A 23,586-nucleotide genomic window follows, 5' to 3' on the forward strand; every position below is an offset into this window, starting at 1 on the left:
TTGGAGTCATTTTTGACCAGGACATGTCCTTCAATGCACATATTAAACAAATATGTAAGACTGCTTTCTTCCATTTGTGCAACATCTCTAAAATTAGAAATATCCTGTCTCAGAGTGACACTGAAAAACTAGTTCATGCATTTATTACTTCCAGGCTGGACGACTGTAATTCATTATTATCAGGATGTCCAAAAAACTCACTGAAAAGCCTTCAGCTAATCCAAAATGCTGCAGCAAGAGTGCTGACAGGGACTAGAAAGAGAGAGCATATTTCTCCTGTTTTGGCTTCCCTTCATTGGCTTCCTGTTAAATCCAGAATTGAATTCAAAATCCTGCTCCTCACATACAAGGTCTTGAATAATCAGGCCCCATCTTATCTCAATGACCTTGTAGTACCATATCACCCTATTAGAGCACTTCGCTCTCGCTCTGCAGGCCTACTTGTTGTTCCTAGAGTATTTAAAAGTAGAATGGGAGGGAGAGCCTTCAGTTTTCAGGCCCCTCTTCTGTGGAACCAGCTTCCAGTTTGGATTCAGGAGACAGACACTATCTCTACTTTCAAGATTAGGCTTAAAACTTTCCTTTTTGCTAAAGCATATAGTTAGGGCTGGACCAGGTGACCCTGAATCCTCCCTTAGTTATGCTGCAATAGACGTAGGCTGCCGGGGGATTCCCATGATGCATTGAGTTTTTCCTTTCCAGTCACCTTTCTCACTCACTATGTATTAACAGACCTCTCTGCATTGAATCATATCTGTTATTAACCTCTGTCTCTCTTCCACAGCATGTCTTTTATCCTGTCTTCCTTCTCTCACCCCAACCGGTCGCAGCAGATGGCCCCGCCCCTCCCTGAGCCTGGTTCTGCCGGAGGTTTCTTCCTGTTAAAAGGGAGTTTTTCCTTCCCACTGTTGCCAAAGTGCTTGCTCATAGGGGGTCATATGATTGTTGGGTTTTTCTCTGTATCTATGAAGCGCCTTGAGGCGACTTATGTTGTGATTTGGCGCTATATAAATAAAATTGAATTGAATTGAATTGAATTATGTCTGTGAACATTAAGGGTTGTCTGTCTCTCAGTGTTATCCTTGCATTGGACTGATGAGCTGTCTGGAGTGTGTCCTCCATCTTGCCCAGAGACAGCTGGGATGGGCTTCTGAGTGGCTGGAGTGGTGGGGCTTAATAGGCTGTTAAGAAAATGGATGGAATGTGTTGCATCACTTCCACTTGCAGCACAGTTATTGATAATAGTTACATAATTACATAGTTATTGATGGTGGAGCAAGGTGAGCAAGCATAGGCTCACATGGGAGGACACAGTAGATCATACTGATGTGCGCAGATATCACAGTGAGGTCAATAAACACACTATTCTTCTGTTTTATCCTACCTTTTTAAGACCGTTGCTTTTGTCACACGTTGACTTGTAGGTTATGGTCATGACTGGTATTCAGCGTCGCAGAGCCACTGTACTGTTTAATTAAATGCCAAGTATGGTTATAGTGCCACACATGAGTTACTGTGAATCCCACCAGGAGCACTGAAACGTTTTGAGGCCAAGATGGAAAACTTGCCAAGGGAATGTGTTATAATCCAAACATGAGTTTAACAAGTGCTTAATGGTTATTTTACGCTCGTCACAGACGTCATTGCATCAGATGCATTTGAGCTGATGTCACAATCACTTAAGAAGTTCTATTGGCACAAAGCGTGGGACTAATGGGGACAGTATACTAAACATTTTATTTTATAGCTAATTATTTTGGGGGTTTGTCTAAACAGTGTTCTCCTTCTGCAGCGATTGCTGTTATAGAAGCAGATTTTAATGCCAGTATTTAAACATCAGCAGTTTTTCCTGACATTTTTTACGGGTCGTTATTTATTAACTCTGCCCGACTGTTCTCAGATCAGCTTGTTGTTGTGTGTCTATTGTAAGAGGCAAGTTGGATTTTGCCCATTGGTGGACAAGCTTTGCAACATGAACAGTAATATTGTGGTTGAAGGGTGCTTCTCTCATCTCTTTACTTTCATTTTCATTCATTGGCCATCTTAAATGCTGATGAATGTGCAGATAGATGATAATATTGGGATGCTGATAAATCGGTTCTAAAAAGTGACGGTAAAACTTTAAACAGGATTCCCCTAATGTGATGGCTGTGAATGCTACAGTGTTGACTTCTTCTGTAAACACTTTACTGAAGAGCTTTTGGTGGTTTGGGCAAAACTTTAAGTATATTTTGCAAATTCTGGTCGTTTTAAGTGTCTTGACAGGAGATTTCTGGAGGATGTGCTCACTGGCCTGTGAGTGTGCGGTTTCACGCTCAGATCTGCTCTTTGCTCATTTTCATCTTGGTATTTGAGTCCCATTAAGGGGCTGATTACTGGTAAATAACAAGTTAGCCAATAAAGCCTTTTCATTACTTTACGCAAAGTAAGCCTTCATCAGTTCTCCCCTGATCAACAAGCTGTGTAATGGATACTCTGTTACTAAATGACCCCAAACCAAGTTTTACATTCATGCACATTTACTGTTAGCCATGATGTACAACACAGCATCCTTGCAACTGCAGCTACATCTTATTAATAGCTTCTCCTAGCATAGATGGAGGATGTGATTTGTCGTTCTTGTCAATTAAGGCGGTGAGATAAGCGTTTTACGTCACTGTGCTCGGGTATTACGCTGCTCAAGCTTTTGTTGTCATCTTGTGGTAATGATCTATTTCCTCTTGTGAAGAACTTTGAGCTCAGTAATTGGGGCAACAGTGGTGTGCAACAACAACAAACAAAAAGAAAAAACCAGAGCGTAACCACCGCAGACACAGCGGACGTGCAGATGCATGATGTGATGTGCTTGTTAGACCACTAAACCATGAGGACGCCCCAGTTATTCTGCTGCTGCTGCTGTAAACAGCACAGAGGTCCCACTGCCCAGGACATTCATCCTGTTAATTAATGAGGGTATTTGGCACAATCAATTTAGCTTTGTAGCTCATAAACCAAAAGACCGTCAGCACAGCAACCAGGCAAGAATCGAAACCAAAATAGACACGACCGAGAGAGCCAGGACGTGTGGAGTGTGGGCCGGACTGGAACGTGACCAAACGACTGAAAATCCGATGTTGGTATCAACTGTGGAGGGGAAAAACAAAACCATTAAAAACAAGAGGAGAGGAAGGAGGAGCTGCGTGATGGGATGGAAGGAAACAGAGGCGCTATCTGATGAGACAGATGGAGAGGATGGAGAATCGCCGATTGCCAGAGGAGAAATGGAAAAAGCCTCGGATGGAGAGTGGGAAGTGGGCAGGAGATGAGAGGCAGAAGGAGAGAGAGAGTCCTGCTTTTTGTTGGCGAACAGTGTTGGACAGCTTGAAGGAGATAAGAGAAAAGAGGGGGAAATGAGGAGTATGCAGAGGAGTGCACGCTTGCAGGAGGTCCTAATGCATTACGCCAGTGTGACTGTGACCCAGCTGTAAAGAGCCTGCCATCCTTTGATGGAAGGGACACACCTTCAGAATGGATTGATTAGGTTTACACTGAAACCCACCTAAACACTCAATTTAAGGCAATTATTGATAGAAGCAGTTTCTGCCTGTTTCTCTCATGCAAACTCATGCATGCACACACATGGAAAAGGGAAATGCCACAGAGGAGTAACAGATTGACGGCTTCATTTTGCATCTAATATTCCTGAACAGAATATTCAGGTTTTTAAAAAAGGAGGGAAAAAAGTCTCTTTAATCGCCAAGCTGATCCTCAGTAGGTGCTCTGCACTCGCGCGTCTCACAGCACATTTAATTATAGCCCCTTACTTAAAAAGCACTTCTCCCAGATTGTCGCAAAAGCTCCTGAAACTAAAACAACAAAAGCAGACGTGGACGGAAAGATTAGGACGACAAGAGGCCGCCGTCTCTCCCAGAGCCCATTAGCTGATGAAAAGTAGCTTAGTATTACTGTTTTTATTTATTGAAAACAGTAATACTTGTGTGCCAAGGTGAGGTTCGGCTCTATTAATGTTGAACCTTTTTTGGTAATTTATAAAGCTTTTATAGCGCGTTGAGAGTCGCTGTTAAATGAAAGCTATGGACGGAACGTATTTATTTTCAGCGGGATGTTATTTCTGTGACTTCTTCTCTTTGTTTTTGCCATGTTGCTCACTCTCATTCCTCCATCAGCCCTTTGCAAGACAAAACACACTCTGAATTTAAGTGTTCACAGGGGAACGAATGAGCCACAGACTGAAGTTGGAATTCAAGAACTATTTAAAGCTATTGCGTTATTTTTTTTCGTCTTATTTTTCTATAAAATTGTCTACATATGTATAGTCCGGCTGCTTTCTTATTCACAAAAGGTTGACACAAAGGGTTGTGGGAGCTCCACGTGTTTGAAAACATTTTTATTACTCTGGATGCCCTTCCCGGTGCAATCCCAAAGGGACTTATGTCTACTTCTGGGATTGAACCTGGAAGATTAGGCGACTGTACTTTAGAGCCCTCTGCATGTCCGTGTCAACTACATTAAAACAAGCCATCTGATTTCCATCGTCTGGTCATTGATGGCTTTTCTTTGCATATAGAGCAGGGGGATGGGATCTGTGTCAAAGCCAGGTGTGAACTTGGGCTAGATATTACAAATCTAACCTAATGAGTTCAGTAGCCCTCAAAGGTGTGATGCATCAGTGGGCTGGTTCAGAAGAAGTATAGGCCACATTAACGCCTGTGACTTTAACACTTGACCCTGATTAAAGACACTTGGTCCTTCTAAAATGCCAGATGTGTTAGCGGGACATGGAGGACTGCATTTTTCTGCTTTCCTCTTTTGATTGGCTCATTTTTGTTGGATGTTTAAGCCTGATCACAATAAGAAGTTTTAATAGAGATGTCAAGAATCTGCTTCAAGGTCAAACTATTTTGTGTGATTGATGTCCTACATACATTACTGCTAACATAAAATCTGATTTCATTTGGAGATTAAAGATTTTGTAGACATTAAATATATCCATGTTTGAATGTGATCTGTTGACTCACTGATGGGCAGTGATGTCAGAGGTTGAACAGTCAGAGGGATGGGGGAACTGTTGGAAATCAAGACGATGATTATCTTGTTTTTAATGCTTTAAGTCAGTATTATGATAAGACCTATGAGAGCGCGCGCCTGTGTGTTCAGTTTGGGCCATGCAGCCTGTATTCTGCAGGGAGGATGTTAACAGGCGCCTAACCTTTGACCTGTCTGTTGTTGTGTCTTGATGCATGCTTAATAATCCAGGAAAGGAAATCCCAAAAAGCTGATTCAGTTCATCTGAACATGCAGCGTTTTCACATGAACTGAATCTGTTATTGGTGGGAAACCACCAGATGTTAGGACAACAGAAAAGCTCACCGACCTCTAATCTAGTGCCATCTTCATTCGATCAATACGCACTGTATTCAAAGCACTGAATTAGTGCCACGCTCTCCTGCTGCTCATTTCCTTAAAAAATATAAAACATTTTCCCTTCTCTCTCTATTTTTTTCTGTCTTCCTTCCTCATTTTCTACGTGCTAAATAGTAAAGCATTCATGCATATTGATCAGCTGGACCATAATTAGCCTCCTCTGTGTGCATGTTTGCTTGCCTCCCTGGCTGTAATGAGCAGGCAGTGCTATCAGTTTGTAATGTGTGTCAGCGGGATTGGACGCCGTTTGGACAAACACTGATAAGATTTGAATCGGGACAGCTCCGACTGCGACTGACTACAGATGATATGCCAGCAGGCTGCTGCTGCTGTTTGTATGTTGACTCAGAGCACATCATCCAGACGTTTCCCTTGGCTGAAACTGTTGCTACTGCGTGAGGCTGAATCAGACTGTAGGTCTAGCAGGAAATGCAGATCTTAGAAATGTCTACATTTAGTTATAAGTGCTTCCCTGGTCGGTAGAGCCAGTTTAGAGCTGTACAAATTTGGTTTGTGGTGTATAATAAATACCGAACCCAAATGTCACATTTTTAGTTGCCGTATCTCTAAATGACTCACGAGAATAGAAACGAGTGCAGCTTTGATTCTTTTGACAACCAAGTTGTTCATCAGATGAAACCACGACATGTCCAGCTCCGTGAGTCAGACGATGTCAAATGTGCTTCCTCCCACTTGCAGCCGATATTACATTTTCTGAATATAGCTTTTTATTTTTGTTGAAATGTCAAGCGTTCAGCCTCTGTGGAAATCATAAAAAAAAGTTTGATCTTAATAAAGATCAAACCACCTACTTAGAAAAATTCAATGAAGGTCTTCAACAGAACCTTTAAATGCTGGAGCTAAAGAAGCTGTTTTTAACCTTAAACTAATTAATAATGCATAATGAGTCAGCTGCTGAGAACTGGTCTCGGGAACATCTGATGACATTGTGTACTGCTGGTAACGATGATGACTCTGGCAGATTTAAGCTTCATGACATGGTGTTGTGTCAGAAAATGGGTACACTGGTTGTAATGGAATAGAAATGTTCAGCAGCAATACTCAGGCCGGCTGTGGGTTTTAGTTGGTGCTCTGTTGGCACTAAGAGTGCCAAAGTGTGCCCTTACATCATTACGCAACCAGCATCAGGCTAAAGTGGTAGGAAGAATCTATGCTTTAAGGTGCAACCTGTGGTGCATTCAGAGATGCTCTTCTGCATTCCTCGGTTATAACAAGTGGTTATTTGCGTTACCGTTGCTTTCTTATCAGCAAAGCAGTCTGCCAACTCCCTGCTGACCTCTTACATCAATTTTTAACCCAGAGAGCTGCTGCTCACTGGATAGTTTCTATTTTTCACTTTTTTCAGGCCACTCTCATAGTGGTCTGAACTATAGTGAGGTCTGTGTGGAAAAATTACATAAATCACATATCTTCCTTATTCTGATGCTCAATTTGAACTTCAGCAGGTCGTCTTCATCATGTCTACATGTCTAAATGCACTGAGTTTGTGCTCTTAGATGTGTTAGCGATAGGGCTGCCACAAACGATTATTTTGATAGTCGACTAGTCAGATCATCATCCATTGTACGTAAAACGTACAGCTTATTGCACCAGCAGCATCTTCTCTTATATAACTATCATTAGCTTACAGCTTTAAGTGTTTAAGGTATGTGATAACTAAAAATAAAGACAAGCTGATAGTTTATTAAATTTTAATGAAATTTGCAGTTTGTTTCGGTGAAATTTAATAAACTCAGCCGTCTGCTCCTTGCTACCTAAAATATAACAGGACACTGGAGTATATTCTTGACCATCTCACACTTCTGATAATCAGCTGTCTGCTTGACGTTTATTCAGCTGTGTAAAAACTATAACTTTAATCTCAGCCAAACCGATTTACTCAGGAACAAATAAAATACTGAAAAAAGCCAAACAATAACATTTTTAAGTTGTCTAAGTGACTTATATATCATGTTTAACCTGAGTAGCGAAAGACGGCGGTGGGTTTGAAAATGATTGGTCAGGAGTCCGGTGTTCTCACGGCTCTAGTGAGCCTTGCCCCCGGCTAGCTATCGAGCTAGTGGGTAACAGACGTCTCCGAAAACGTCGGAGCGCTTTTGAAAGTATGCGGTGTCTTGATAAACTGAGCAGATGTTTGAGGTTTACACAGCTACATTCTCGCCTGAAAATATGTTAAACGTTTATTTTGTGACCCAGAAAGAATAATAAGAGTAATATTAAAACTACGTAAGTAGCTGTCGCCATTGTTGGAACCTGAGCTGGGCTGCGCTATGAATTCTGGACACAGCTTCTTCTTCTTCTTCTTCGAGGTTTAACGGCAGCTGGCATCCTTCTTCATGCAGTGCTGCCATCTTCTGTTTCAGTCCTCTTAAATCCTACTACTTATTCCTGCGTCTTTTGGGGATCTTACAAAGCTTCAAACGGCGCGTCGACTATTAAATTTGTCGTCGTCGATTTCGATAGTCGACTAATCGTGGCAGCCCTAGTTAGTGAGCCATGAGAGTGCAGTTACAGAGGGTTTAAAGGATTTCTGTAGTCTGTTTCTTCTGGCTGCAAGACAGTTTTCTCCCAGGCGATTAAGAAAATGTCCTAAAAAATGAGTTGATCTTTGTAAAAAACAAAACAAAAAAAACCAAACAAACCCCCAAACACTGACTCTCCTGTGCACATTAAAAAAATCTAATGTATTCATTCTCTAACAAAGTACATTGTGCAAAAACATGTTTCCTTCCTGCTTATTGCTGCTGTATTGTTTGTTTATTGTAATGTTACTTGAGCACTGGTCTGCTGCACCACTGTGGGCGAGGATGGAGGAAGCTTCAGCCTCAGTGGAGTCTGACTGCTGCTGTGACCAGAATGCTAATCATCTGTGCAGGCTAAGGGCGGTATAGGCTATAAACACACACACACACACACACACACACACACACACACACACACACACACATGCACACATGCACACACACCTGCACAAACTCACTGCTCTGTCTGTTGGTTTGGGTCCAGCCCATCTCCACCTTAAAGCAATCATCTCTCCTAATTGAGTGACGTCTTGGACACCCAACGTCATGCTTCACCCCTTCCCCGCTTTTCCCCGAAAGGCCCGCCTTCTCCAGCTGCTAATTGGCTGTCACAGACCTGTCAGAGTCGTCACGGATAAGAAGTAGAGCAGGATGCAGAGCTTTATGACTCACTCTGCAGGCTGGTTGATCTGAGTGATGGTTTCATAGGAAAGAACTGTCTGTATGTTAGCATGATCCCTTTTGTTTTATAACCAAATATTTCTGTTATACTTGAGTAAATTCAACTGAAACATTAGAAGAGTAGATGGTATTTGTTGTCGGGGTTAATGATATTAGTCGGTCATGTTCGTGCATTATATCAGGCTGGTTTCCACAGATGACTCCAATGGTGTAGCCTAAATTAACTGTGCTTTAAGGGTGTGTTTGCAGAGGTTCCACCTCTGTAGGTCTTTTTGATGTGTTTTGATACATGTGTTTATTTAATTTCACTGTATTTTATTTTCACTGTATACAGTTTTATTGTCCGCAGTGCGAACGAGTAGCTACTTTTGGTAGCGGTGTGGACGCGTCTTTCTTATGTTACCTTATTTTTCTACCAGTTCTTCTACTCTAATTTAGTTGTACCTGCCTTTTTAAGGCTTGTTTGATTTAAAAGGCCTGGATTTTAATTGTATTCAGTATTTTTTTTAAGTATTAAAAACTAACAAATGGGTAATAGATGCTAATATTAGCATAAGTTTTCTAGTAACGTTTTTTTTTTGGTTATTTCTAAAGCCAAATAATATCTTTGATTGCCTTAGACTGCAGTTTTGTTATTGCTACTGCTAGGGTTATTGCTATTGCTAGGGTATCAGTATTGTTAATGAACATTTTTAAAAATATCTAAAAACTTTATGAAACAAGCGCTGCTTAAGCTAGCTAGCACTATCGACAACCGTGCTATAAAAGAAATGCTAATTCAGTCCTTTTATAAAGTCTTTCAGTAATAATTTACATTAGCTGGTATTTTCAGACATAACATTTTATAAATTAAGTATTTTGAGAGTACATTAAACAAAACTTGGCTATTTTTAAACTGTTTTCTTTTCCTAGCATATTTTACCTCAACACAGTAAATAACTGCACTGAGTATCTTTGACCACAGCCAAGATGAAATTGAGTAAAAATCCTCATTTCAACCTGCATCTAGTAATGATTTAATGATTGTAGACTTTAACTATTCTGAGGTGTGTGATGTGTGGAAAAAGTGAACCACCAAAATAAATGAGGGTATAATAGGACGCTCTTGTGGCATAAATAGGGTGCAGACTTGTGGACCAACACTTTCTGACTCAGACTTTCTGCAGCGTTTCCAAGTAGAATAATTTCCGGCTAATGAAGGTTACCTTGCATTGTTATTTTTGATGAGTCACACACCCCACACACACATGCACGAGCAAATACAAAGTATTGACTGAGCGGCGCTTGATTCCTCCAATCTATCCGTCTATTTATATTTCCAGACTAAAGCTCCCCGCTGTGCCGACACACTCTTCCTTTTGTCGTAATAGCACACGGTGTGAGTTTGAGACCTGTTTTTCAGACGAATTATGCTGTTTTCATCTTAATATAAAAGCAAAGAGAAAAAAAATTGATTCGCTCTTCAGAGCTGTTGACATCTTTACAGGCTGCATCCACTCAGCCAAGCGCTATTTTAAGACTGCTGTTAGTGAAAAACCAAATGCTTGTTATTTCTGCTGCCTGTAGAGTCCACGCAGTGAAATATGTTCTCTCTCTTTCCATTCATTCTCTATCTTCTGTCTCTTTTTGTTTACATTCTGTTCTGCGTCTGCGTATGTGTGCTCTGGATTTCATGCACAAGTTATTTTTAATGTCTTTTGTTCCTCTGCGTATATGTAGGACGTGTGTGCGTGTTTCTTTAGTGTATGAGAGTTGGCGATTATTGAAGACCTTGAGATCAAAACATACCCTTGTGAGGTTTTACAACACCTCCCACATTCACATGCTCAAAAACACACAGAAACACTTTCAAAGTCACATAGGCAGGAGGCAAAGATCAAAGTCCATTTTTTTTCTGGCCTTTACCTTTGGATAACTGGTTTTGTTTTTTCCCTCCTCTATCTCCAGGGCCTTTTTTCTTTCTTTCTGTTTTTTTTAAGTGTGTGTTTGTCCACAAATCCATGTCCATAAATCAGCCAGCAGCAAAGTGACAGGGGATAAGAGGTGAAGGCTGATATGAAAGCAGAAGCCAGAGACATTTTTTTTTTAAATTGACTGGTTTATTTTTCCCAGTAAAGGCTACTTTTAACTACATCTCCCAGCACCTTTTCGCAAGACTCACATCAGGGCACTCAATGTTTAAGAAGTCTGAATTTTGACTCTTCAAAATTGTGAAATATCAGAACTGTATCTGATTTTTAGGACCACATGAAAGTGCGCTGCTTCGGAATTAAAAAGAACACGGGCGATTTCATTTGTGCTGCTCGCGCTTTGATGGAAAATCAGATCTGAGCGACAAAAAAGATCAAGCTGAATGTGAAATCGGGTGTTTAACACAAAGCCGCTCTGATGAAATACTCTCATGTGATTGAGCTCTTAGCTATGCCCATAACATGTGTCATCAACTTCTCTTTCTGGTTTTGTGCCAGTAGTTGGTTTTCTGTGGGTTTTTAAAGTGCTTTAAGCAGCTTTTGTGAACGATATGTTCTTTTTTTTTTCTTTGCCTTTTTTTGAGGAAATGCCATGTTTTGGTGGTAATGTGAATGGCAGTTATTAGGAAAGGTGCGTTCAGGTGTTCCTGGGAGGTGGTGGGAAATTCAGAGTAACCACAGAAATGGGCGTGGCCCGCTGTAGCATCAGGCTGTTCTGTTTTTGTGCTTCCTTCTATGACATAACATATAATACACAGCCGTCAGAGTTCATAAATCACAGTCAGGTGACTGAGTGTTTTACACATATATATTAGTTTACTATGCTTCTTTAACCATCACTTTAATGATTTTATATGTAATTTTGCATACCATATAATGCTGCAGTGCTGCCAGGCATCACATGCCTAGATTTCTATTCATAGTCTTGATTTTGTTCATTACTTTTCACAAGATGCATCAGCTTGTTGCATTGTTTATGTATATCTATCTATTACTCTATAGTAACAGAGTAATAATATTAATCTTGTTTTATTAGCTCATCCAGCCAAAGGGCTGGTGAGCTGCTGCCAAGGTGAGGCGTCTGTCATCTATCCAAAAGATCCAGAGGAGCTACCACTGGATAATGAGTTTATATAATGACCAGTGATAGCACAGGTCATCTTTACACAGTAAGTCATTCTTGTACTACACAGGAAAACCTCAAGGATAGTTTCTTTTTTTTATTGACGAGGATTTTTGTGCTTAAACTCAGTTTTCAATCTCGAGTTTTCGATTAATCATCCCCAAATCCTCCTGATTGTGATGAAATCTCTGCTCTTAGAGATGATAGAAATATTCATCTGATCAATACACATCTCACTCTGTGTGTGTGTGTGTGTGTGTGTGTGTGTGTGTGTGTGTGTGTGTGTGTGTGTGTGTGTGTGTGTGTGTGTGTGTGTGTGTGTGCGTGTGTGTGTTGCACTGTGTTGAAAATGGGCATTTTGCCCTGCTGTGCGTCAAGGACAGACTAATCCATGTAACAGAATGATAATAAAGAAGAAGGGCACGACTCTTAGTCTCCCCCCCCCCCCCCCCCCAAACAGATCAGGCCCTGCCATCGATCACCATTACTGAGAGGTGGAGGCAACGCCACGTTACTTAAGAAAGTAGATTGGGCGCAGCAGTGAAAAGAGTGGAGTTGAGTTACAGTTATGCGAGCAAGGGAGAAGGAGAGCAGCTGTCCTTAAGTAGGAAGCAGGAGGAGGTGAGCTGTAGGAAGGGAGGAAGGATGAAGACCATTAAAGAATAGAAAATTAGCAGGAGAAGTCACATGGTCACACGGAAGGGAAGGGTTTAAAATAAAATGCTCGATGTGAAGGTCGGTGCAAGGGCGGCTCTTTTCTTTCTGCCGTGTGTACTTAGCATGTTATTTTCCTTGCGTGACACGGCAAGGTCACACCGCTCATGACTGACTGTCGTCAAGGAAACCATAGGTACCTTCCTCCTTAAAGAAGCAGACCTTTTATACCCACGCACGTTTAGACGCTCGCAGCCTCATGTGCCGAAGCCACATCCTGACATTAGTGAAATCCTCATTTGTGTGTATTGCTTTCATTTGTTGATAATGTTTTATTTCCCTTCAAGTTTATTTAATGTTGTCAGAATCACTTGCGGAAGTATCAGTTAATTGGTGTAATTAAATCTGGATGATGAGAAAAGCAGAACGTGGTTTGGTGTTTCACTTTTTAATGACCGACCCACTCCTGGGGCGCCGCTTTGTTATAGAGGATAAAGTAATCTGGGACCGAAATGATGAGTCAGTTCCAGAAAATAATCTCATCGATAATTTGAGTCATTCTTCAAGCTGACATGTGTGGAAAGACAAACTCGAGAGTCTTTTTTTTGTAATATCGTAAATAGTTCCATAACACTGAGACAAGATGAGCCTCCAGCCATCCTTCCCAAGGAAAAATGATGCCTCTGAATGAGAGCACTAGGAAAGATAAAGTCTGTAAACCATGAATGTCACAATTAGGGTTGTCAAAAAAAATTTATACTCGGAGATACTAATCGATACTGGAAAAACCATTACTATCGGATCAGGTACTCGCTTGCAACAGTATCGATTGGAAGAGTGCCGTTTTTGCCTCCTCCAGCTGAGACACAACTTCACAGCCTCACTCACTAGCAGCTGAAAGAGCTGACGCTCACAACACTGAACAACACCGTATGACGGTCACTAAAGCTCCTGTTTCAACAACATTGACATGTTAAAGAATAATATGTAATAATATATAATTGTGGGATATGTGCCTATTGACTAAAGGCAATGGTGCTGTTGCATTATTTGATTTAATGTTATAAAAATGAATGTTATAAGCATGCATGTTATAAGCATGCATGTTATAACCAGGATGAAACCTCAGTTAACAAAAACAACCAAAAACCAAAAACCTATCAGATAACTGCAGGAGTTGGTAATATTCATCCCATGGGGGCCCTGCATATCAACAACGCCTCATGGAAATCATTTGTTTTGGATTAAACTGCCTTCCACAGTGCTACCCATGTCGATAGTGTTACTGAAAATGCCAAACATTTGCTGGTAAAAGCTCCATTAGTCAAGTACTTCTTTTATTATTATGGGTTTTTTTTCCCCATTTTGATTATAATAACTTATTTTTTCACATGAAAAGGTGCTTTGTTTTGTTCTTTTCTAGTGCTATTTGAAGTGTGAAGATATCCCCTTGGACTGAGTAGTAATGAGTGTAATTTTTTTTGTAATTATGCAGACGTGGAAGATTATTTAGCTAATTGGAAAATAGCTCATAACTGGCACATTAATCAGTTAAATGAGGCCTAAAATGACTTGAGGTAAGGCTTTTTTCTTTCTTTCCTGGCCTAGCTTGCTTTTCGTTTTTCAAGTTTGATACTTTGTTTTGTGTGTGCGTCTGATAGACATGCTGTCTGTTTCTACAGAGACTGACCTTTACAGAATATCAGAGGTCAGTCTTCCCACAGACATTATCGAGCCGTTCTCTGCCTCCGTCAGAGCCCTCGTTTCATCCGCCCATGCCTTTTTCCCTAAACAAATGAACAAATATCTGCGACTGTGGGGAAAACACGAGGTGTTTTCAGTCAAAGGGGCATTAAACATTAATTTAGCTGCAGTGAGTCAGATGTGGAGGTCTTCTTCAGTTTGTCCCGTAGAACCAGAAAGAGTTTCTGTGATAAACCGATGCACTCACCTCATCGGTGAGGACATGCAAAACATAACGCGGGTTCACAACACAAAATAGCAGAAACACCCAAAGAAAAGTATCTGGAGAGAACTGATAAACTAAAGATGCATCAGATCAGGTTTTCTTTTTTTCAGGTTATCACATATTTCTATTGAAAATGTTATAAAAATTGAAAAAAATAACAGTCTGTATGATATTCACAACTTTCCCTGGAAATTAGTTAATTATGCAGCAGCTCAATTAAGAGCCTGCATGCTCGCTTATTGTTTTTCCTGCAGATTTCAACCACACCATGCGGATCAGCAGTTTTCAGAAAGCCGTAAATGTTCAAGCTGAAATTTGCATCACAGCCGAGGAAGCTTTAGCTGCTGTGGAGACTGTTTTGATACGCTTGAAGGCAAAGAAGTGAAGCTTTTTACACCCAAATGAAGTCACCCAGTACATTTTGCCTACTTAATTTCATTTACAGAATGTGAAAATGTGTGAAACTCCCTCCCCTCCAAACAAAAGTATAAATATTCACTCAATTTTGGAGCTAGCATCAAATCACCATTCATGGAACTGCAGGTTTTATTGCCACTGACCTTTTTAGATGAAGGAAAAACTAACTTTGAACAGGACAAAGTTGCACATCCTGAACATACAGCCGGCTGGTCTGTGTGGAGTTCCTTGGGTTTCCTCTGGGTACTCCATCAATGTCAGCTTAGCTGATGTGAGTGCACTGCGGGAATCCCCCTCACAAAAACTGATGTTTGAATATATGTATGTGAAATTAAACACTGTGCTTTGAGCACTCCTGCTTTAAAAACACATAGTTCTGTAACCCATAGGTTTGTAACGGGACTTGGGTGCCTGGCTTGCTTTTTGTTGCCATCTTTTCTGCTGTTTTAAGGCTGAAAAAATGTTGCTGATAACAAGAAAAGTCAAGTCAAAATGTAATCCTGTGCACGCCCACCCTCCTTTTCTTTAGAACCACTTGTGTTAGAGAAGTGAAACTCGTGCGTTACAGGAAAAATGTGTTGGCACATGTTTTACAAGCAAAGTTGGAGGTTTTCCTGATAGATTTGTTTTTTTGGAGCTGGCAGCAATTGAAGGAAGTGCAGCTTGAGGCACTTCCACATCAGGTTTTACATTTGCAGGGCTGAGGCTTGTTCGATGGTGCTGTTGAAGCCAGCAGACAAATTTGTACACGTTTGTGTGTCTGTGTTGCTTTTTTTTTTTTTTTTTTTTTTTAAATATTGATTATTATGCAATATGATGGATATTATAAGGTTAAAGTGGCTCCTTTTGATCTTGCATTCTTGAGTTAATGCATTGTTTTATTAAACTGATAAGAGGCTGTGGTGGGGCGTGGTTTGCGGTGCCGTGCGGACGCACCTGCACGGCATCCGCAATCACGCCCGCCGTGTTAAAACACGGGGACTCAGGGGTTGGTGGGTGTGTGGTGTGACGTGAATTAAAATAAAGTTGGTTCTGAACGTTGCTCCGTGGTCCTGCCGTGCCTTATTCACGCCACAGAGGCAGTGTTGGCTTCAAGATGTAGAGGGAGCAGAAGTGGCATTACTTGACCCCTACTTGTACTTTACTGTTAGGACTCACACAGGTGGGGCGGGAAGCACTGGATGACACAATCAGGAAGTTTAGACAAACCACAGAGACACTTTTCACAAATTACTACACAGTTGGCGTGGCGACGGTCACGCCCAGTCAGAGCTCCATGGAGCTTCTCTATTTCCAGCTGTTTAAGGCTTAGATTGACATACAGGATTTTTGTTATTGTCAACAAAAACCACAAAACTCACCGAATTGGTCCTAAACACGTGTGTGTGTGTGTGTGTGTGTGTGTGTGTGTGTGTGTATATACACTGCTGTGAATTCACGTTTGAACAGTTGATCCAACATCATCAAAACTTAAAGCAGATGCATTTTCTTCTGCTTCCACAACAACAGTATGTCAGAGGCGACGTTTCTCCTCAGCTCATTCCAAAAGTCTGGAAACCAAATATCATACCAAATATGTGTAGTGCTGTAAAAAGGTATTTACACCCTTCTGGCTTTCTTATTTTCAGATAATCAAAAACATTTTAATATTGGACATAAACAGCGTGAGTAAAGACAAAATGCAGTTTTTGTACTGCTGAAGTTCAGCTTACCAAAAATCTGTTTAATCGCAGTTTAAATTTATATAAAAGAAGAAGAAGGGGACAAATACTTTTCACAGCAGAGTAACAATCAGTTTGGAGCAAAGAGATTTACATCTTTGTGGAAAGAAATCACAATCCTGGCGTAGTTCGACTCTCTAAGAGACAAATTCGTTTCTTGTCTTTTCCATTATGCATCTCAGCCCATAATTCTATCCCAGCTGTTAAGCAACAGAAGCAGGTTTGTAATTATTTGGGGATGAAAGATGAAGCCGTGCTCCCTTTTTCGGGTGTGTGAGTGTAGACGCCGCTCTCTCCGTTTCCATCACATGCCGATTTATTTTTCTTTCAGTCATGCTCTGCTCGAGTCTGTTCCTTTGTTCGGGTTGATGATAACGGGCAGTGACTTTTAAAGTGTAGTGACAAGCTGTCGAGGAGCCAGGGCAGGAGTGAGAGGTGAACCACAGAGGAAGTGCTGGTGGCGGGCGGACTGTTTTGACCTTTACCATGTGATTCCCCTCGCCGACTATGGTTACTGGTCCGATCACCGTGGCAGTGAAGGCTGGTGCAGCATTTTCTTTAATCCTGTAGGGGATTTACAGTAGTTAAACAACAGCATAAATAACAGTGGAAAAGAATAAAACTTGGTGTCTACGCGATGCTTTAATGGAAAACTCGTGTTTCAGACTGTGCAGAAATCCCAGCGCTCCTCGCATCCATTTACAGAGCAACAAGTAAAGTAGTAAGTTCCTCTCGAGGGAAATCTGAATTCTTGAAGCTGTTATATAACACAAGCAATAAAGCACTGAACTAGTTTTTGTGGTGAACCAATTACTGCAGTAAATTAAAAGTTACTGTGTGGATTCTTAACATTTCTGTAGCCTTGACTCTGGTGTCGTAGATGATTTACAGGCTGCTCTGCTTTTAGTTAGATGGAAATATAAGAGGGAAAATGTAGAAAATAGCAGTTAGCAAAGCTATTTCTTATATATTACCATGCCAAGTAGATATATGCTAATGCTAATTATTTATGTGAAGCTGTGCAGGTTAATGGTAAATGGAATAGTTCTTATATAGAGCTTTTCTACTCTGAGCACTCAGACTGCTTTTGTACAACTTGCCTCATTCACCCATTCATACAAGCACTTTTTTCCATGCTTTTCCAATGTAGGCGCTTTCTGTCTATCATTTAAACCCTGATCGATGCATCAGAGAGCAACTTGGTGTTAGCATCTTGCCCAAGGATATTTGGCATGCAGGACTGAAGCAGGCGCTTTGACTGCAGCGTGTTTGCTATCTGTCTGCATTCATAAATTAGATGGGTATTCTTTGTAAACCTTTACCATTCTGTCCTGGGAGTGACAGAGAGGGTCTGGGATTGTTTGGAGACCAGTTGTTTCCCACTATGTGACCAATGCAGTCGCTTTGGTATCGATTGTGATCGCCCAGCTAAACCTCTGGCTAACCAGTTGGTTGCCACAACATCTACTGCAGAGATGGTGATGTATTAGTTGCTAGCCGATTGCAGACTTGTTTGCAAACAACTCACCAACTACTCTTGGAGAAACTTAGCGTGTTGCAAACCGCAAACAGAAAATGTTTGCGTTGAAAGTAAAAGTCGTGCCTTACCGCTCAAATTGAACGGTTGTCCGTTTCCTGTTTGCGTTGCACTTTTTCTGATTTAATTGCCATTTGGCAGGTGTTTGCAGACAAATTGGTGTCATCCTTCAAAAGTTGTCACCTGCTAGCAAACAAAGCAGTTGCAAAGAGGTTGCCGCTATCACCATATCCTTCTCTGTGACCAGATTTCACCCATTAAGTTCCAGCAGCTTGCAGCCGGTTGGTTAATACACCTTTTTCCCTAGCAACCGGTCTCTACACCATGTGACTGAGACCTTTGATGACCAGATTATTTTACTTTCACCCAGGCAAAATTCTTCTAAATGTCAACATTTGGCATTTAATATTTAAAACCAAACTATGGAGAGGGTGAGATGGAGGCAGATGATCTGCGGGGGCGACCCATCAAAGGGAGCAACGGAAGAAGAAGATTTGAAACCAAACTCTGGGGCTTTTTGGAAAATAAGCGATAAAATAATTGTGAGAAAGTCACACTGGAGCAGTTCTAAGTGTTGGGTGGTTGCTTGTAGTAACCTTTTAACAGTTTTTTCTTGCTGATTTGTGTGTTTGCAGTTTGTTTTTCTCTCTGTGTATATCTGTGCGTCTCCCTCATCCACTTTCTACCCACACCTCCCTTCGCCCCAGGTGCTTCAGCCCCATCTCCGATCGACCACTGGCACCCGGCCTCTTCTGCTCCCTCTCCACCTCGATTCATTCCACTCAGATCCAGCAGGTGTAAGCAGAAGTCTTAGTTGGCCTTTTCTATCGGAGATAAAAATTGATCGTTTTTTTATTCATAGCTTTAGCCTCTCCTGGCTGCTTTGATCGTGAAACTAGAAAACCTCTGCGTTCAGAAAAGGCTCTCTGTGTTTGTCGCTGACTTTCTTTCTTTCTTTTTCCAGCGGTTGCATCAGCAGTCGGGGGCCACTTGTCAATTTCGGAGGTTGGGTAGGGAGCACTTAAAGAAAGATGAAAGGCGAGTAAGTGGGGTGGATTTAGGAGAAGGCCCAGGTGAGACGAGAAAGAGCTGAGGGAGAAATGCGGAGCAATTTTCCTGTCCTCGCCCTCCGCCTTTTTAGTGTGACATCAAAAGAGGCTCTTGTCTATGTTTTGGGTAACAGCGCGGCTCTTTAGATGTGACCTCTGTCCTCTCTGGGCGATTGATCGGTGCAGGGTGTGGCGAATATTTACATAACTGACCGTTTAAACTATCTTGCTCTCCATCCGCTGCTTTTAAATATCGCCCTAGAAAAGAAAAGATGTTTTGTTTTTCCATTTGCGATGTCAGACAGTTCATCTCTCGGCGCACATTTTGCCAGCCTCTGTCATCCCCACTCCTCTGTTCTCTCTGGTGATGTCTCCCTCAATTTTCATGCCTCAGCCTCGCTTCCTTTCTCCTCTCCCTTTTGTGCCTGCCTGCTTTTTGTTTCCTCCTCCTCCTCTGTATTCACGGCTGTTTCCACATCTCTGTTTGTTATTTGTCATTTGCGTCTTTTCCTCTTCCTCCCTCTTGTCTGTTGTTGTCCTGTCTTTTCCTGTATATAATTTATTGGCACAATGCATTTGTGTCTTTTTCTCTTTGTGTGTCCTTTGCTTTTGTTTTTTGTTTGGTTTTTAGCTTCCATGTTTCTTCTTGATTTCCTCCAGGTTGCTCTGTCAGGTTTATTCTAGCGGTTTACTTTCTGTCCCTTAAGCCCTGGAGATGAATTATTGAACAGACTGACCCCCGGGTGCTATTGGGGAGGTGTGTGTGTGTGTGTATTTGTACTTGTTTAGACGTCTTTGTGGGGACCAAAAAAACCCCCAAAATGTGTTTTTTGGTCAGGGTTAAAGTTAGGTTATGGTTGGGTTTAGGCTACGCGTTAAGGGTTAAGCATACATTTTTGATGGTTAGGGTAAGCGGCTAGGAATAGCATTATGTCAATTAGATGTCCTCACTAAGATATCAAAACGAGAATGTGTGTGTGTGTGTCTTTTCAGTGATTCGGTTTCAGGTCTTTAAATGCTCCTGGTCTTGTATGTCCCTTTGTGTTTTTGAACACTGGCATTTTGAGTATTTCTTCTAAGTGTCAGGAAACCTGAGGCCAATCTCTCGTTTCTTAGCTGTTTTTTTTTTTCAGATGGAAGACATCCGGCAGGATTTTTGTTTTTTGTCGTTGTTTATGTGTGCTGACGTAAGTGTTGGTGTCATTTGAATGGGACATTTTTAACTTTGACAAAAATAGCAATCCATTTTCATCGTGGGCTGGAGTATTTTGTTTTTTAACAGCCTGCCAACAGATAAAGCAGAACTGCGCTCAACGCCTCTTCTAAAGTCCTGTTTTATTTTTGCTGTGTTTGATGGCCCTGATGAGAGGGACAGGGTGAACGGAGAGGAGACAGGAAGTGACAAATTACCACAAGCTGGCTTTTAGGCCATAATACAGACATGTATGTGGTCCACAACAAAGTGTGACTGATGCTGGATTTAGGCTGTCAGTGCTCAAACCTCCTCTGTATATATCAGCTGATACTGTTTCTCTAGTGAATATACACAGTTGACTCCCAGCTGCATGTGCTGCAGACAGTGTTGTGCATACGCCTCGACAAACTGTGCAATGACATCATTTTTAAGCAGATATGCGTGAATAATAATAATCGTGTGTTATAGCTCACTTACAGCCAACTTCAGTTTCATACTTGTTTGATTTAATAGACTGTATATAAAAGATGGTCAGAACCACAACAAAATTAAGGATGCTGCATTCTTATTGGCTAGCAGCTTTCGATAAATGGGTCGTTAGCCAGAAAGAGTGCCCCCTTTTATAATCGTATCTGAGTCTAACAGGGACAATGGTTTACTGTAAAGCTCTATACAGACTATTACATTTATCTGGATTGGCTAGAATATCAACCCTGATTAAAGATACCTGGTGTTAGCTAGCTCTCAGTTCAAAGTGGCTAACACTCAGTGACTTTGTCAGGTCAAATATTTCTTCTTTTCTGTCCATAAGAGAACTTTAATAAGAGTACTTTGGTGTAATTCTAATATTTTCCCCTAATCATCGCTTCAAGCTTGTAACTTATTGTGCAGAGGAAGTTGATTTGTTTGTGCTGCAGACAAATTGCCTCAGTTTTTTGTTTTGCAATTTTTTTTTGCTCATTTCCTTTTATTTTTTAACTCTTTGCTCTATATTAAGCTTTTTGGGGTGAATTGAAGTTGAAATGTTCCTAGGCTGAAATAATCTCATCGACAGTAAACGCGGACAGATAAGTAGCTGGCAAAAATATCTTCACGTGCAAATGTGAGCACTGAGGCGTTCAGTTAAAGTTTTTCCAGACAGCTTCTGAACACTCCCGATCCCAGAGACTCAGTTCGCAGCACAAACAAAGTGATCAACAGGTCATCAGACATCCATCTGTTCCCTGCACAGCTCAGGGCGCAGCAGTGCGAGGGCGCTGGATATCGAATCTAATTTTAGTGTCGTTGTGTGTGGTTTCCTGCAGGCTTTTCAATCTGACCCTGAAGAAGCTGATCATGCTGAAGGAGCTGGATAAGGACCTCACCTCAGTCGTCATCGCGGTCAAACTGCAGGTACGAGACGTCTCCAGAAGCACGAGGTGAAACCTACCTGCTGTACACGGAGGCTGGAGTTTTATGGAGGCATTATTTTAGAAATGCATCAAAAGAAAAAGTTTCTGCAAACAGAATAAAACAACTTTAAAGATTACACATACAGATCCCTGTGAACAGTCTATGAGCGATAACTGAGTAATAACCAAAACAGAATTAGATGATGGGCACTAAAATCATACCTCGAAGCTCAGTTCCAGGAAACAAAATCAATTTTTTTAAAGTCTGACTGAACTTTCCTAGAAATGAAATCCTCCCCAAGGTTACATCCTGTTATGTCAAAGTCTGCTTGAGTTGAACATTTATCTTTATCTTTAATCATTAAATGACATTATAGGATTCAAAGATTTCCACTTTCAACTATGCTTAACGAGCAGACGATGAAAAACGAACCAACTCCCCACCTGGGGAAAAACCCGAAAGACTCAGCCTTTGTTGCCCCGTTTGGCTTTTCTGTAAAGCCGTTTATTGTTTTGCTGAGTCGGTTTCATTGGACGCAGACACGCTTCCTCCTCGTTGTTTTGCAGCCAAGCTGCTTTCTGAAATGCCTCATTAGCCGGGTGCTTTTCTCTTAGAACTGGCAGAAGGAGCAGCGCTGCCAAATCCCACTTTTTCTGACCATTGGAGAGCTTTTTGGCAGCGCAGGCGGCCAAGTTAGTTAAAGTTAGCACAGAATACTTCAAAAATACTGCATTTTGTCACATTTTGTTGTCATTTCTCTCTCTAATGCCAGGGCTCCACTCCAAACTTCTACTCGCTGGCTCGTTTTCAGTCTTGATTGCTATCGTCTTGTTTTCTAAGTAAACCATTAAATTCTCTGCTGCTCTCTCACATAAGGCTCTTTAAGCTGGTTTAATTCTTTTTCCATGCGGCTGCCGCTCGCTCAGTCTTCCAGCCCTGCTTTCTCCTATCAGGCATTTCTCCTTACTCACCTCCTCCTCCGGCTGTGCATGGCTGATGATAATGATGAGTCTGTTGTTTTGAGTCTGCTGGGGTTAGCTAGGGCACGCTAATAGAAATCTTTCTCTTTTTTTCTTGCTTGCTTTCTTTACTTTCACCGTTTCTTCTGTAGTCATCAGTCTGTGTCTCGTCTTCAGGGCTCCAAGCGGATCCTGCGCTCCAATGAGATCTTGCTGTCCTCAGCAGGACTGACGGAGACCGATCTGCAGCTCACCTTCTCCCTCCAGGTACGAACAAAGGTTCAGCGAGATCAGGGACCCATCAATCACAGCCAAACAATAACTTTCTGGTTTTACAGAAAACATAGAAACAACAATAACACAAAAAATTGAATCTCTAGCTTCAGAAATGCAAAAGTCTTGAGCCAACCGTCATTTTTTTATATTTTACCGAGGAGCCTTCTTGTAATTTTTTCATAGTGGTTTGGATCAAATGTTCCCCAGGCCGTCTGAAGGTCTCTGTGTTTGTTTGACAATGGCTGATTTTCATTTTCACTCCAGCCTTTGTACCCGATCCTTTTCACAGCAATATTTATTTGGCGCCGAAATCAAGAGATGAACCAGTGTTGTGTCTACATGTGACAGACAACTTAGCAAATAACCAATTTTAAGTTCTCTAAGTGAAAATCAGTGGTAACAGGTCTGATAGAGTCATTAATCCAAAATTCATATTTTAAATTTTGTGTCCAGAAAAGGTCAGAACTCATAACAGTGAGTGTCTGCAGCCATCTGTAAAACATGGTGGAAGCTCCGTCATGGTTTGGGCTGCATTTCAGACAGTGATGTTGCGGGTCTTGTCAAAATTGGGGAATTATGAATGCAGAAATGTACAGTCATGTTTTGATCTGCCATGCAATACCATCTGTACAGTGTCTGAGTGAAATTGGCTTTAGTTTTCAGTGTAGCAATAATT

At 41.3% G+C, this 23,586-nt stretch overlaps 1 protein-coding gene across 2 annotated transcripts in view; it reads left to right on the top strand.

Annotated features, from left to right (window-relative positions):
- Positions 1–23,586, top strand: part of pacs1b (phosphofurin acidic cluster sorting protein 1b) — a 70,035-nt gene that overhangs the window by 19,488 nt on the left and 26,961 nt on the right. For both annotated transcript variants that reach the window (XM_085397697.1, XM_085397707.1), the window contains exons 2-3: positions 21,588–21,675; positions 22,812–22,901. In XM_085397697.1, coding sequence (XP_085253823.1) covers positions 21,588–21,675; positions 22,812–22,901 — 178 coding nt within the window. The remainder of the gene's footprint in view (positions 1–21,587; positions 21,676–22,811; positions 22,902–23,586) is intronic.

Source organism: Rhamphochromis longiceps, linkage group LG3, assembly GCF_057381845.1.
Source record: "Rhamphochromis longiceps isolate RC_006_pf linkage group LG3, R_longiceps_female_GT1.1, whole genome shotgun sequence".
NCBI lineage: Eukaryota > Metazoa > Chordata > Actinopteri > Cichliformes > Cichlidae > Rhamphochromis > Rhamphochromis longiceps.